The 16,609-nt window shown below is 36.3% G+C and overlaps 1 protein-coding gene across 1 annotated transcript in view; it reads left to right on the top strand.

Moving 5' to 3' along the window:
* Window positions 1-16,609, top strand: part of LOC123561437 (GTP-binding protein 4-like) — a 32,571-nt gene that overhangs the window by 9,639 nt on the left and 6,323 nt on the right. Inside the window, exons 2-12 of the mRNA XM_045353804.2 lie at window positions 2,097-2,267; window positions 4,366-4,469; window positions 5,008-5,091; window positions 7,639-7,792; window positions 8,857-8,949; window positions 11,739-11,888; window positions 12,319-12,426; window positions 13,016-13,105; window positions 13,578-13,688; window positions 15,307-15,384; window positions 15,890-15,941. Of these exons, the coding sequence (XP_045209739.2) occupies window positions 2,097-2,267; window positions 4,366-4,469; window positions 5,008-5,091; window positions 7,639-7,792; window positions 8,857-8,949; window positions 11,739-11,888; window positions 12,319-12,426; window positions 13,016-13,105; window positions 13,578-13,688; window positions 15,307-15,384; window positions 15,890-15,941 (1,195 nt within the window). The remainder of the gene's footprint in view (window positions 1-2,096; window positions 2,268-4,365; window positions 4,470-5,007; window positions 5,092-7,638; window positions 7,793-8,856; window positions 8,950-11,738; window positions 11,889-12,318; window positions 12,427-13,015; window positions 13,106-13,577; window positions 13,689-15,306; window positions 15,385-15,889; window positions 15,942-16,609) is intronic.

Genomic DNA, 16,609 nt, shown 5'->3' with positions numbered 1-16,609 from the left:
TCCTCCTCCCCCTCCCCCCCCCCCCCAATTCTTCATTTCTTATTTTAGATTTTTTTCAAACCTTCCAAGTTGTACCATTCCCCCACCTCACTTCTCCACCCAGTCATGCCCACCACTGATCATGCATCCTCTGCCCCCCACCCCCCAACTTCAGCCTTTTACCCTTTTTTTTTTTCATTTTTAGCTCGACTATTTGAAGAATAGTCTAGCTATTCTACTCACCCTGGCGTCGGCGTGGGCGTCACACCTTGGTTAAGTTTTTGCATGCAAGTACATACAGCTATCATTTAAAGGCATATAGCTTTGAAACTTATTTATTCTTTTTCTAGGTCAATTACCAACCTCACTGGGTCAAGTTCCATAACTCTAACATGTATTTTGAGCAAATTATGTCCCCTTTTGGACTTACAAAATTCTGGTTAAAGTTTTACATGCAAGTTACTATCTCCAAAACTAATGCAGATATTGAATTGAAACTTCACATGTGTCTTCGGGGTTATAAAACTAGTTGATAGCACCAAGTCCCATAACTCTGACCTTCATTTTGGCCAAATTATGCCCCCTTTTGTACTTAGAAAATTTTGGTTAAAGTTTTGCGTGCAAGTACATACAGCTATTACTAAAAGGCATATAGATTTGAAACTTATTTTTTCTTTTTCTAGATCAATTACCTACCTCACTGGGTCAAGTCCCATAACTCTGACATGTATTTTGGCCAAATTATGGCCCCTTTTGGACTTAGAAAATTCTGGTTAAAGTTTTGCGTGCAAGTACATACAGCTATTACTAAAAGGCATATTGATTTGAAACTTATTTTTTCTTTTTCTAGATCAATTACCTACCTCACTGGGCCAAGTCCCATAACTCTGACATGTATTTTGAGGAAATTATGCCCCCTTTTGGACTTAGAAAATCCTCGTTTAAGTTTTACATGCAAGTTACTATCTCCAAAACTAATGCAGATATTAAATTGAAACTTCACATGTCTTCGGGGTTATAAAACTAGTTGATAGAATCAAGTCCCATAACTCTGACATGTATTTTGGGCAAATTAAGCCCCCTTTTGGACTTAGAATATCCTGGTTAAAGTTTTGCGTGCAAGTACATACAGCTATTACCAAAAGGCATATAGCTTTGAAACTTATTTATTCTTTTTCTAGGTCAGTTACCAACCTCACTGGGTCAAGTTCCATAACTCTTAACATGTATTTTGAGCAAATTATGCCCCCTTTTGGACTTACAAAATTCTGGTTAAAGTTTTACATGCAAGTTACTATCTCCAAAACTAATGCAGATATGGAATTGAAACTTAACATGTTTCTTCGGGGTTATTAAACTAGTTGATAGCATCAAGTCCCATAACTCTGATATGCATTTTGGTCAAATTATGTCCCGTTTCGAACTTAAAACTCTTTTGATATTTAACATTTTGGGTAATAATTTCCTGCTTCTGTGACAATATTTCGAATAGTCGAGCTTGGCTGTCTTATGGACAGCTCTTGTTAATTTTCAATCAATATTTTTAATCAACATGTGAAATTTTGTTTCCTCTCCCGTTCCCCTGCACCCCCACCCCCCTAAAAAAATAAATATATACATATATGTATATATATATATATTTCCATTCCTTTTTTTTTTTTTTAAATGTTAAAACCTTCAACATGTTAAGTTGTGACTGCACAAACCTTGCCCTCAGACATGTTCAAGATATCTTACCTGTGTTCTCTTAAGGACATCTGTTCTTTTAAGTACATGTTAAACAGCAACACCTGGTGCCAAACCACTCAAAGACAATATTTCGTTCCAGTTAAACTTCAAGCTCACATTTCAATTAACTGCATTTAATTTTAAAAGCTTATTACAGTAAGCATATCCCATTCAAAATAAATTCTTTAGTCAAGATCAAAGTATCATACATTTATTATGTACTCTTTAATTAAACATGTGTTTTCTGTTAAATTGATTTTGACTAATGAAATTATTTGCTTCTTATTAACATCCTTAACTTTTTTCCGGATATATTTTTTGGCCATTCCTCACCACAAACCCTTTCGGCGGGGGATACCAATTCATCGAATTTGCTTGTTCTGTTATAGGACTTTGTGGATATAGTCCTGTCTAAGACACAGAGGAAAACACCAACAGTGGTTCACAAGCATTACAAGATTTCAAGAATTCGACAGTTCTATACTAGGAAGATCAAGTTCGCCCAACAGACTTTCCATGATAAACTTTCACAGATAATTACAGACTTTCCTAAACTTGAAGTAAGTATATAATAATGTCATCTGTATATATTTTTAAACATATTTTAACCCAGTTTCTGGAAAACATTCTTTATTAGATAGGGGTATAGTTGTTGCATGGGTGGGCAAATGGATCAGCAAGCAACAAACAAGGTTTTTTGGTCAATGACTGTTGTTCAAAATGACATACATGTATTGTCGTTAGGGAGTCCTAGCTTTGTATTTAGGACTGCAGGGGTCAAAGTCACTGTTACTAAAAACAGAATGAAATCAGTTTCTGCTTAGCAACTCTGGTTTGGATCCATATATTAAAATAAAATTTCATCTAAAGGTGCCTTTTAGAAAAACAAAGGTAGGAATTCTGTATGGGGCTAGAAGAATTAAGGTTCCCATAACCCAATATTGTAAAATACTTTTCACCTAAATGAAAAAAATCCACCTTAGTCGAGTGGCCCACTTGGGACTTTTTTTGTTGTTGTTTAATTGCATTTGGGACATTGTGGCCTTACATGGGGCAGTGGTGACCTAACACGTGCATAAATGTTGTTTTGCACCATCTTATTATCATACGTATTGAAAAAGTGAAATAACTGGTGCCACTAACGGGGACTTGAATATTCAAATGAAAACAACTTATCCTAGTGAAGTATTTAAAATCTGGTTTTGTGGTATTGCCACATTTCTTGTTCTCTTTTATTATGCCACCTTCAAAGAAGGAGGGGTGTATTGTTTTGCAGATGTCGGTCGGTCGGTATGTAGACCAATCCGTTTCCGGATGATAACTCAAGAACGCTTGGGCCTAGGATCATGAAAGTTGATAGGGAGGTTGGTCATCACCAGCAGATAACCCCTATTGATTTTGAGATCTGTATGTCAAAGGTCAAGGTCACAGTGACCCTGAACAGTTAAACGGTTTCCGGATGATAACTCAAGAACGCTTGGGCCTAGGATCATGAAAGTTGATAGGGAGGTTGGTCATGACCAGCAGATGACCCCTATTGATTTTGAGGTCAGTATGTCAAAGGTCAAGGTCACAGTGACCCAGAACAGTTAAACGGTTTCCGGATGATAACTCAAGATTGCTTGGGCCTAGGATCATGAAAGTTGATAGGGAGGTTGGTCATGACCAGCAGATGACCCCTATTGATTTTGAGATCAGTAAGTCAAAGGTCAAGGTCACAGTGACCAGGAACAGTAAAACAGTTTCCAGACAATTACTTGAGAATGCTTGGGCCTAGGAATATGAAGCTTGATAGGGAGATTGATCATGACCAGCAGATGACCCCTATTGATTTTGAGATCAGTAGGTCAAAGGTCAAGGTCACAGTGACCAGGAACAGTAAAACAGTTTCCGGGCATTAACTTAAGAACGCTTGGGCCTAAGATCAGGAAAATTTATAGGGAGATTGGTCATGCCCTGGCCAGGAACAGTTTAACGGTTTCTGGACGATAACTTGAGAACACTTGGGCCAAGGGTCATGATTGATGCTAGAGAGGTTCATCATGACAAGCAGATAACCCCTATAGATTTTGAGGTCAGTAGGCCAAAGGTCAAGGTCACATTGACCTGGAACATTTAAACCCTTTCCGGAGAATATCTTGAGAAAGCTTGGGCCTAGGATCTCGAAACTTAATAGGGAGGTTGATCATGACCAGCAGATGATTTTGAGGTCAATAGATCAAAGGTCAAGGTCACATTAAACCAGAACAGTAAAACTTTTGTTTTGTTTACAGTGAGCATGTAATTTCTGTTCCTTGTGCAATTACTGAATGCATCAAGGGGGGCATTTCGTGTTGGACGAGCTCTTGTTTCTGCTGTAATAATTCTTGCATAAATAAAACTTATAATTATGCAGTGAAATCATCAAAGAGCAAGAAGTAAGAGAAAATAATACATTTGGAAAAGTTTATGACGGAATTTCATTTCGTAAGTCATATGTACAAGATGGGTCAAAAGAATAATATTTAAGTATTAGCAGTTCTGTTTTCTTGTCCAGTTTGTTAAAACATTTACTAGTGCTTGTTGCTTGTAGGAGTTTAACAGATCGTCTTAATGTACATTAGTTTAGTTCATAGTTGCATATCATGATATGTGTTTATTTATATGTTTGTGCTACAGGATGTCCATCCATTTTATGCAGACCTGATGAATGTTCTGTATGATAAAGATCATTTCAAGCTGGCTTTAGGACAGATCAACACTGCCAGACATCTGATTGATAAGTATGTTCAAATCTTCAAATCTCCATCTGTTGAATTCTTCATGTGAGGAAGCCATCCAACTGGCTTATGTAAGATTGGTGGTTCTACCCAGGTACCCACCCATGATGAAATAATGCACAGAGGGGCACTTGGGGTCTTCCTCCACCATCAAAGCACCATATGACTTATAATTGTGTAGATGTGATGTTAAATCCAGCTAAAGAAAATCTCCATATATTATCCTTTTAGTATCAGTATTACTATCTGTTTGCCTAAAATAAGACTGAATATTTTGGATTGTTTTCAGTTTTTAAGATCAATTAGGAGTTCATATTTCTGCAATATTTATATCATCATGGAATTGGATTTCAAGTTATATAATTATGGTTTTGAACCTTTTAACGTTTACCCTGCTAAATTTCTATCATTCAATTTGGGCAGTACCACTTAGTTCACTGAAAATTTACTGACTGAAAAGCGAGAATTGTCAGGAAGAATATACATGTACTTGGGAAGTTGGGTAATTTTGTATACAATGGTAGTCCTGTTATCATTTCAGTGTTGCCAAAGACTATGTGCGACTGATGAAATATGCTGATAGTTTGTATAGATGTAAACAGCTAAAGAAAGCGGCTTTAGGAAGGTATTTCTAGATCTAAACATGTATTGTATTTATAGAATATCAGTTGTGCTGGTTGGAGTATAATAAGCAGTCTAATTCTTTCATGTGAGATATCTGTGCTGCTGGCTTTCAGGGGTTGCTGGTCTTGCATGATTAATAAAGCTGAGAGTTGCTCTAATACCCAAACTCAGAGTGGCTTAAAACCAAGCATTGTTTTAAATTCAGACTGTATACACTTACTGAATAGCCTGGTGGTCAATAGTCAGTTCTATTTGCCTGAGGTCTGAATGACTGAGTGCTAAACATTTTGACTGTAGTATTGACTGGTAAGCCATTCTCTAAGAATTTTATCACATGTCATCAATTAAAAAAATAAAGTTTTTTTCCCCTCTCATTTTTTACTTCAGCTAAGTAAACCTATGTTAAAATTTAGTCACTAGTATACACTTGCCAGCCAATAGTCAAAACTATTGCCCCATGTCCATTATGACATTAGAAATAAATTTTCATTTTTGTGCCCGGCCACTGACAGGGAGCGGGGCATATAGATTTGGTTTTGTCCAAACATCTGTGTTTCCGTCTGTCCGAGGTTTGTGATGCGCCTAGCTCAAAAGTGTTTGATATAAATTGAGGAAACCTTGAATGAGTCTTTATCATGATATGAACATGCGCACCTTCAATTTTCCTTCTTGCTCCGCCTCCTATTTGCAGAGTTATGGTCCCTGAAATAGGCAAAAATGCACATTTTCACCTTGTGAGGCATCTAGCTCAAAAAGTGTTTCATATAGGTTAATGAAACTTTGTATGAGTATTAATCATGATATGAACTTGCGCACCTCCTATTATTCGTCTGGCTCTGCCACGTTTCCAGAGTTATGGCCCCTGAAATAGTCAAAAATGCACATTTTCACATTGTGACGTGCCTAGCTAAAAAGTATTTCATATAAATTGATGAAAACTTGCATTTGTCTTTATCATTATAAAAACTTGGGCACCTCCTATTTTTCATCTGGATCCACCCCCTATGTCTAAAGTTATGGCCCCTGAAATAGTCAAAAATGCACATTTTCACCTAATGACGTGCCTAGCTCAAATAATGTTTGATGTTAATTCATGAAACCGTGCATGAGTCTTTATCATGATGTGGCCTTGCACACTTGGCATTCTTCTTAAGATTTTAGCACTTATTATAGAGTTACAGCCCATGAAATAGCCAAAATAATGGATTTTTTGTTTGTGATGCTCATAGCTCAAGAAGTATATGGTCTAGAATAATGAATCCTTTATATAAAATGTTTGTTCAGGCTATAGCCCCTAAAGACTGCAAACATTAAGATTATTGTCCCTTATTTGTGACAAATGTACCAGTCGGGGCACACCCTGTGTCCAATAGACACATCCTAGTTTTCTTCAAGATTTGACTTTAGCCCAGCATAATTTAGTGTTAAACTTTGGGCAGGTCAGTAGCACAAACTATGGACTGGTAACTTACATGAGGAGTCCTGTAATAACAAAAATTATTGCATGACTCCTTAAATTGCCAGTCCATAGTCTGTGCGATTTACTGGTCTATAGTCTCATACAGATTTGCTGGCTATAGTAAAAAAAATGAGGAAGAATGTACAGTAAAGACTGCCTTAGCAACCCCTTGCTTTCAGACATTCTGTCTATAACGACCTTTTTATTTCCTCCCGATCCATTTCCCATTAAAATTGGCTTAATTCTAGCGACCCCCTGTCTGATGCATGCAGCGTCCATGATTTCTTAGTCCCAAACCAAGACTTCGAACCTTTAAAGCGACTTTTTGACCTCTCCTCTCAAAGGGAGAAAATTTCTCCAATACAAATTATGGAGTGTGGTTCCTGATCTTATAACTGTGTCTCCATACCAGTAATCAATGAAATTTAGTGAAGCAGACTGAAAAGTCATTTAAAACATTTCATGTTTTATCAAAGTATTTAAATGTCCTTTATAAAATGCTAACTGGAACATACTCCTAGTCAGATTGTGTATAGAGACTCCCTGTCTACAGTGACCTTTTTGAAATTTTCAGTAGGTTGGTCACTGTAGACAGTCTTTACTGTAGTTATAAATTTTATTTCTGATGTTACGCAATAAAACACTTGCTGAATAACTTGCTGGTATTTGTCGTCGGTTCTTTGTAACTCTTACAATAATTTTAACTGCTGACTGTTTGTCCAACCCTGTTAGTTGTATAAACAAGGTAAAAAAATAATTCCTTGATTTATGGTTTTTAGTGTGAGAAGCAGTTTTTAAAGGAGTTTCACTATTAGTCATTGTGCTTATTTTTCCAGCAGATTCTGATAAACCATTTCTTGTGATTAACCTTAACCATATCTTGTGATAAACCATTTCTTGTGATTAACCCATTTCTTGTGATTAACCATTTCTAATCACCATTTCTTGTGATTAACCCATTTCTTGTGATTAACCATTTCTAATCATCATTTCTTGTGATAAACCATTTCTTGTGATTAACCATATCCTGTGATAAACCATTTCTTGTGATTAACCATATCTTGTGATAAACCATTTCTTGTATTACAGAATGTGTACAATAATGAAACGTCAGAAACAGAGTTTGGAATATCTAGAACAAGTTCGCCAGCACTTATCCCGTTTACCTACAATAGATCCTAACACAAGAACATTACTCATCTGTGGCTTTCCAAATGTCGGCAAATCTAGTTTTATAAATAAGGTGATGATTTATTAGATTTATTTATATATGTTACTGTCATTAGCAACTGATCCAGGCCAGTGTAAGGGACTATGGGACTGCACTTTTGGTCCATCATTCCATCAGTTTGTTTGCATTCTTGTGGCCACTTTATAACTGCCAACAAAAACAAAATGATGGAATGATTCCATAACAAATTAGTCATTCACTGTCTGAAATAGCATTTTTTTGATAGTTGTGTGATATTTAATCATTTTCTAGAAAACTAGATGTGTGTTCATAGGACATGGTGCCCACACTTTCTGTCACTGTATTGTCATAATGTTACTGATTGGTTAAACAAACCTTCGTATTACCTTGGGTTGGAGATGGGGTGGGGTGTGGGAGGGATGTCGTCAGCAAGAGGTGGGGTAGGGTAATGTATTCTTCAAAATATCAACAAGAAAAACAATATAAAGCATTTTTTTTTCACATGAATAAGGCCGATTTTCAGTTTCTTCACAATTATAAAATGGCTACTTTCTCAATACATGTACTTCACAGTTCACAAAACAGCCACTTCACAATGCAGAAAATTTTCTTATATGCCTTTCATGATAATGCATACTGGGTTTTATCCTCCCTAGCTTTCTTCATGCTTATGTAATATTATATATATATATATATATATATATATATATATATATATATATATATGGGGATAACAATTCGTGGATTTCAATTTTTGAACATAAAACGAATTGGAATTTTACTTGTTCGCTGGGATAAAATTTCGTGGATTGACTAAACCACGAAATCCACGAAAATTAGTCCCCCACGAATATTAATGATTTCACAGTATTAACAAAATAGCAACTGGTGGGTTAGCTGTTTTGTACAGTATATACTAAGGTTAGTTGAATGTAAAAAATTTTGATGGTGAAACGAGATTCTCTAGTGTTGTAATGACAAGGACTGCTATTGATCTTGAAATCTATGCTCTAGATGTGGGAACAGTGGTTTTGTGCTTGTGGAATTGACTTTAAAATGTTGTTAAATATTAAGTTTGTTTCAGTTTTTGTAAGTTTTTCAAATCCTACTTACAGATTACACGGGCAGATGTTGAAGTCCAGCCATATGCATTTACAACAAAGTCATTATTTGTTGGTCACACAGATTATAAATATTTAAGGTGGCAGGTATGTTGTTTTTTATTGCACTTTTTGTCAACTAAGCTCACACACAGATAAGTATTTAAGGTGGCTGGTATGTTTTTTATAAGCTCACCTGAGCACGTGCATGGGGTGAACTAATGTGATCGCTCACAGTCCGGCATCCGCCTGGCTCACTCTGTCCATGTTTTAACCGTCCATCCACATGTTACTTCAAATAACATCTCCACTGAAAGCAATTGGTGGAAGTTGATGAAAATAAGTCTAGATATTCCTTGGGTGGTCCTCTTCTAAAATTGTTAAAACGATTCCACTTGGTTGCACATAATGGCCGCCAGTGCTAAAAGTAAAAAATCTTCAGACAACATCTCTTAAACAGCTAGTCGGATTTTGAAACAATTCCACACAAGTGGTCCTTATGTAACCTTCTACCAAGATGGTTCAAATATTCTGATCAAAAACATGGCCCCCAGGGGCCATGATCACTTTTCCTTTTTTAGATCGACTATTCAAAGAATAGGTAGAGCTATTGGACTCACCCATGCGTCCGCGTCTGCGTCGCAATTTGGTAAAGGTTTTGTATGTAAGCTGGTTTCTCGGTAAACACTCGTGGAAATGCATTGAAACTTCACAAACTTATTTACTGTGATAAACTGACTTACATTGCACAGGTTCCATAACTTTATTTTGCTTTTTTACAAAATTATGCCCCTTTTTCGACTTAGAAATGCTTTGTTAAGGTTTTATATGTAAGCTGGTATCTCAGTACCCACTAATGGGAATGGGTTGAAACTTCACACACTTGTTCATTGTGATGATCTGACATGCATTGCACAGGTTCCATAACTCTGCTTTGCATTTCTATAAAATTATGCCCCTTTTTGGAAATAGCATTTTTAGCTCATCTGATTTTTTGAAAAAAAATGATGAGTTATTGTCATCACTTGAGCGGTTGTCGGCGTCGGCGTCGGCGTCGGCGTTGCCTGGTTAAGTTTTATGTTTAGGTCAGCTTTTCTCCTAAACTATCAAAGCTATTGCTTTGAAACTTGGAATACTTGTTCACCATCATAAGCTGACCCTGTATAGCAAGAAACATAACTCCATCTTGCTTTTTGCAAGATTTATGGCCCCTTTTGTACTTAGAAAATATCAGATTTCTTGGTTAAGTTTTATGTTTAGGTCAACTTTTCTCCCAAACTGTCAAAGCTATTGCTTTGAAACTTGGAATACTTGTTCACCATCATAAGCTGACCCTGTACAGCAAGAAACATAACTCCATCTTGCTTTTTGCAAGATTTATTGCCCCTTTTGGACTTAGAAAATCAGTTTTCTTGGTTAAGTTTTATGTTTAGGTCAGCTTTTATCCTAAACTATCAAAGCTATTGCTTTAAAACTTGCAACACTTGTTCACCATCATAAGTTGACCCTGTACAGCAAGAAACATAACTCCATCCTGCTTTTTGCAAGATTTATGGCCCCTTTTGGACTTAGAAAATATCAGATTTCTTGGTTAAGTTTTATGTTTAGGTCAACTTTTTCTCTTAAACTATCAAAGCTATTGCTTTGAAACTTGCAACACTTGTTCACCATCATAAGCTGACCCTGTACAGCAAGCAGCGTAACTCCATCCCGATTTTTGCAATAATTATTGCCCCTTTTGGACTTAGAAAATCATTTTCTTGGTTGAGTATTATGTTTAAGTCAACTTTTCTCATAAACTATCAAAGCTATTGCTTTAAAACTTGCAACAGTTTTTCACCATCATAAGTGGACACTGTACATCAAGAAACATAACTCTGCCCTGCTTTTTGCAAGAATGATGGCCCTTTTTAGACTTAGAAAATCATGGGTAGGACAATATTTCTATTACACAAAAAAAAATCAGATGAGCGTCAGCACCCGCAAGGCGGTGCTCTTATTTGGTTAAGTTTTTGTATGTAAGCTGGTATCTCAGTACCCACTAATGGGAATGAATTGAAACTTCACACAATTGTCTATTGTCATGAGCTGATATGCATTGTACAGGTTCCATAACCCTGTGTTGCAATTTTACAAAATTATGCCCCTTTTTGGACTTTGATATTCATTCAGTTGAGAAGGCTGTTGAATAGTCGAGCGTTGCTGTCCTCCGACAGCTCTTTTTTATTTATATAGTGCAAATTTTAAAACTCTTCTGTATAAAACGCTGGCCAGATTTTAGAATGATTTCACACAAATGGTCCTTGTTGGACCCTCTACAAAGGATGTTCATATTTTTTAAATTCATCAAAAACAGGGCCACCAAGAGCATGGTCACTTTTACCTATATATATATAGCAGAAACTTAAAAAAAAATTCTTTTATGAAATTGCTGGCCCAAATTCTGAAAAAATTTTCACCCCAAAATTGTCCTTGTGTGACCCTCTGCCAAGATTGTTCAGAATTATTTTCAAGAGCATGACTCCTATCTTGAAAACACTTGGATTTTTACATTTTTCCATAACACAACCTCCATGATAAAAAGCCCGTTACGCTACAGTAATTTCGGGGAGCATCCATTGGTGTAACCAATCGCCATGTTTTAAGAAGATACATCAATTGTTTTAACGCAACTAGATTTGTTTTCCTGTTTAACAAAGAAGACTGTGTATTATCATGCAACAATATCACTGTATGTCATAGTTATTAAACCTCAGTTGTCATAGAGATGTGCAGAAAAAGAAAACCAAGCAAGACAGGCAAATATGGTGGATGTTATAATTCCTTAACTTTTGAACTCCAAATACTGATTTTGGGATATAGTATTTTTGTTATTTACATACATGATTGCTATTTAGGTAGTCGATACACCAGGTATTCTAGACCATTCCCTGGAGGATAGAAACACAATAGAAATGCAGGCGATCACAGCTCTAGCTCATTTACGGGCTGCAGTCCTCTATGTAATGGATGTCTCAGAACAGTGTGGCCACTCTATAGAGCAACAGGTATAGTAGTCAACTTTGGTTTCTGCTCAATAACTTAAGTTGGTTTGTAGTCAAACTCTGCCGCAGTTTCACTACTGAGAGGATTCAGGTTTATGGCTTAAGCGATTTCCACAGGAGTCTTGAAACAGATTATACAGTCTAACAGTACAGCTCAGAGCACCTGCACACCCCTTAAGAAAATATTATCTATTCCATTCGAGGACCTGTGGAAATTTTCAACCACCAATCAAAATGTACAGTTTTAATCAGCTGTTAAATGACCTTCATCCCAGATATTTACTGGAAGTACAGGTGAATTCAGTACCGGCCTGTGGCCGGAAAAAGGTACATCACATGTATATTGGGATAGCCTGTATTGTTTTCAGAATGTGTATAACAAAAATGATCATTGTAGATACTGTGTAAAAAGAATTGAACTTTCATATTCCAGGTGTCTCTATTCAAAAACATCAAGCCATTGTTTGCAAACAAGCCACTGATAGTGTGTGTAAACAAGATAGATATTTTAAAAGTGGAAGACCTTCCAGATGATAAAAAGGTAAATATTTCACATACTATTAGGAGGTATTTTAACTTACTAGATATGTAAATGCTTACTTAGTATTAATAGTTTTGTTTACATGTTCAGTGCTAGTTCAAAGTGAGAAGTAGATTTATATAAAGCATTGAACATTAGCCTTTAGCCTGCTAGTGGCAAGTTAGTCTGCATTTTAACTAGTGCAAACCAAGATCAGCCAGCACGTCCGTGCAGGCTGATCATGGTCTGCACTGTTTGCTATTCAGTCAGTAAATTTTCAGTGAACACCCCTTCAAATAATAAATGGTATTGCCCAGATTGAATGATGGATCAGTCCAATTTAGAAATTTAGCATGGTAAAGGTTAAGAAGCATTTCCTTTGTCAATACTTTACATCTGTTTGTATTACACAACAGAACTTATGGTTAACTTTAAAAAAGAGAAAGAGAATATCTTGGAAATTACCTTTGAATTTATGAAGGATTTGATTTTGAAATGACAGAGTATTAAATTTTGAAAACTGGCATGTGTTCAGTTACATGATGGACATATTGGTCTAGAACGTAGAACATTTTCTGATAGGTAATTTGTTTATGTGATTGTGTTTCAGGATTTGGTAAAAAGTTTCGAAGATGAAGGTATACCTTTAATGAATATGAGCACATTGACAGATGAGGGAGTAATAGAGCTGAGAAATGAGGTAATAAAACTAACATTATAAATCTTGGACATACAGGGGTGTCTCCGCTTCAGTGGAATGGGTCTATGGCTCCCAAATAGAAGAAATTTGCAACAGCTTTAAGGAAAAAGGATATTTTTTATGTCTTTGAATTTTTTGTTGTCATGGGCAATGGATTATGGAAATCTAATCAAAGCTCTAATTCAGAGTCAAGCACTGAGAAAAGTCAAGCGTAAAGGTTTATAAAAAATTCTGGCAAAGCTCTAATTCAGAGTCAAGCACTGAGAAAAGTCAAGCGTAAAGGTTTATAAAAAAAATTCTGGCAGAGCTCTAATTCAGAGTCAAGCACTGAGAAAAGTCAAGCGTAAAGGTTTATAAAAAAATTCTGGCAAAGCTCTAATTCAGAGTCAGGCACTGAGAAAAGTGTCATACGGACAGCTCTTGTTTAGGCCTGTGATAAACATTTGCTCTGTAAATTCATTGTATTTTTCAGGCCTGTGATAGATTGCTAGCACACAGAGTAGAAACAAAGATAAAAACAAAGAAAGTAAATGACATTGCAAACCGTCTTCATGTAGCCATGCCACAGAAAAGAGATCATAAGGTATTAGTCATTTGGATTCCTGAATGGTATTAACTTGTTTCCAAAGTGGAAAAAATATCATAGTGTTTTCTGTCCCATTAAAACTTGTTCAGTTGAAGAAGTTTTCATATTGGCATTAAATTAGTATATAATTCTGAAACTGGATATATTAAAATAATTTCAGTGTTTCACAGATTTATATTCCCAGTTGAGTAGTATATTTATTTAAAGCCTACAGTTCATAACCCAGATCACTGGAGCACAACTGAGCTATTATGGTCACTCAGTGTCTGCCCATCAGTTAAACTGTCAGCATCAGTTTACCGGGGTTTAAAAAGACATCTCTGACAAAACCATTTGGTGGGAATTGATAAAACTTGGTATGGATGTTTTTTGGGTGGGCCTTTCTCAAAGTTTTTGTAAGAAATCCATTACACGCAGTACTTTGGTTGCCATGGCAACAGAATGGAAAGTCTTTGAAAGTCTTCATGTCAGAAACCATTGGCCAGATTTCAAAATAATTTCGCAGCAATGTTCTTTTCCCTATAGATGTATATAGTAGGAACATTTAAAATCTTGTCAGAAACTGCTTGTTTGATTATGAAATAATTTCACACAAAATGTTCCTTTGATGACCTACTACCAAGATTGTTCTAATTATTTTGATTTGTCACAAAACATGGCCGCCAGAGGTCGTACATGCAATAGTGGGAACTTTGAAAATTCCTAATTTCACACTAAATATTTCTTTGGTGGCACTTTACTAATTATTGTCCCCTGCCATTTCTAAGAAAAAAGGGACAGAAATAAATGGGCTGCATCTCACTTTGTGTCGGGTCCTTAACTCTGCTATCCATGATGGGATTTTGAAATAAAATGGCACAAATGTTCCTCATAATGAGATGATGTGTATTGCACAAGAGTCAGACTCCTAGTTCCAAAGTCAAGGTCACACTTAGAGGTCAAAGGTTAACGGTCTGTTTAGTGTCTGGTCCATAACTCTGCCATTCATTAAGGGATTTTTAAAATTACTTGACACAAATATACCCCATAATGAGACGACATGTAATGTGCAAGACCTAGACCCCTAGCTCCAGGGTCAAGATCACACTAATAGTTCAAAGGTTAACATGGTCTGATTTATGTCCAGGTTCTTTCCTCTGCCATTCATCAAGGGATTTTGACATTACTTGGCTCAAAATTATAAAGAGAAGATGTGTCATGTGCTCGACCAAGACCCTTAGCTCCAAGGTCAAGGTCACACTTGGAGATGACAGGTTTAGAGCATCACTTTCACGCTCCATAAATCTACCATTCATCAAGGGATTTCAAAATCACTTGCCATAAATGTTCTCCATAATGAGACAGCTTTTCATGTGTAAGACCCGGGCCTCTGTCTCAAAGGTCAAGGTCACATAAAGGTAAATAATAATAGATTTTTTTTGGTCTGGCCAATAATGTCACCCAGCATGGATAGATATTCAAATAACTTGGCACAGACAGCCACCATAACAAATACATTTGTTTTGTGATATATACAGGATGGTGCATGTGTTCTTTCAACCTAGTTTCTACATAATTTCTGAGTTTGTATGACATGTTTCAGCAAAAATATTTAGATGGTATGACACTTTTGCAGGAGAGACCAGCATTTATACCAGAGGCAGTTAAGAAAAAGCGACAGGCAATGGAAGTTGATCGTGAGAAAAGAAAACTGGTATGAGAAAATTAATTAAGATAACTGCATTTGTTTACAAATTTTATGATTGTTAAAATAAATTATTATAGAGTTTATTGATTAATGAATTTATTGAAATTAATTGATATTGAAATATAAACCCTTACCACGATTGGTTCTGCCTTTGCAACCAGTGCAGATCATGATCAGCCTGTACATCTGTGCAGTCTGATCATGATCTGCACTGTCTGCCATTCAGTCTGTATCTTTTTGGTAAGTATCCCTTTTAACAGTTAATGATACTGTCCAAATTGAAAAATGGACAAGTTCAGTATAGAAATATAGCGGGGTAAGGGTTAACATGTATTGCATTCACATGCTTCCTCGAGCTTCTGTTTCATATTTGCAGCCACGCTGCCGTAACTTACAAAGTAATGACTGTGAATCAGTATTCCTTTCAGTTACATTATGCTGCTGAAATTTTATTATAGAAACAAAAGTTGTAGAGGAAATAGTAAACTTGTATCATACTCTTTCATTCCAGGAGAGAGACATTGAACTGGAGGAGGGTGATGACTATATATTAGATCTTAGAAGTAAGATTCATTATGACCTACTTTGAAGATGAAGGGGATATACTGTTTTGCTCATTGTCTGTCAGTCTGTTGGTCTGTCAGTAGACCATTTAGTTTCTGATTATTTGCTGGAAAATGCTTGGTTTATAATGGTTAAACTATAAAGGATGATTGGCTCTGGTCAAAGTGACCTTTAGACCTTTAGACTGAAAACTGTTTCCTCCTAATAACTAAAAAATGCTCTGGCCTACAATTGTCAAACGTAATAGGATGATAGCCTATGGTCAGTAGATGGGGGATAAGTAGGTCAAGGTAAGAAAGAACTCGAAGACTGAAAAGGGGTTTCTGCTTTATGATTAAATAACTCTGGCTTTCAGATGTAATGTTTCAAAGGATGATTGCTTGTGGTCAGCAGATGACCCCTATTGTTTTGGGAATCAGTAGGTCAAAGGTCAAGGTCACAGTTACCTCGAGACTGAAAATGGTTTCCATTCAATAACTTAAATCATCAGAATTCATGAAATGATTGCCTGTGGTCAATAGATGACCCCTACTGTTTTTGGGATCAGTAGAACAAGAGTAAAAAACACAGTGACAAGTAGATTGAAAACAGTTCCTGCTCAATGATGGAAGAACATATTGGCAGCTGCCTGTAGTTATGAGACAGCCACTACTGTTCTTGGTGTAAT

Source organism: Mercenaria mercenaria, chromosome 10, assembly GCF_021730395.1.
Source record: "Mercenaria mercenaria strain notata chromosome 10, MADL_Memer_1, whole genome shotgun sequence".
In the NCBI taxonomy this organism is placed as follows: domain Eukaryota; kingdom Metazoa; phylum Mollusca; class Bivalvia; order Venerida; family Veneridae; genus Mercenaria; species Mercenaria mercenaria.
Note: the sequence above shows the minus strand (reverse complement) of the source record. Positions and strands in the feature narration are given on the sequence as shown.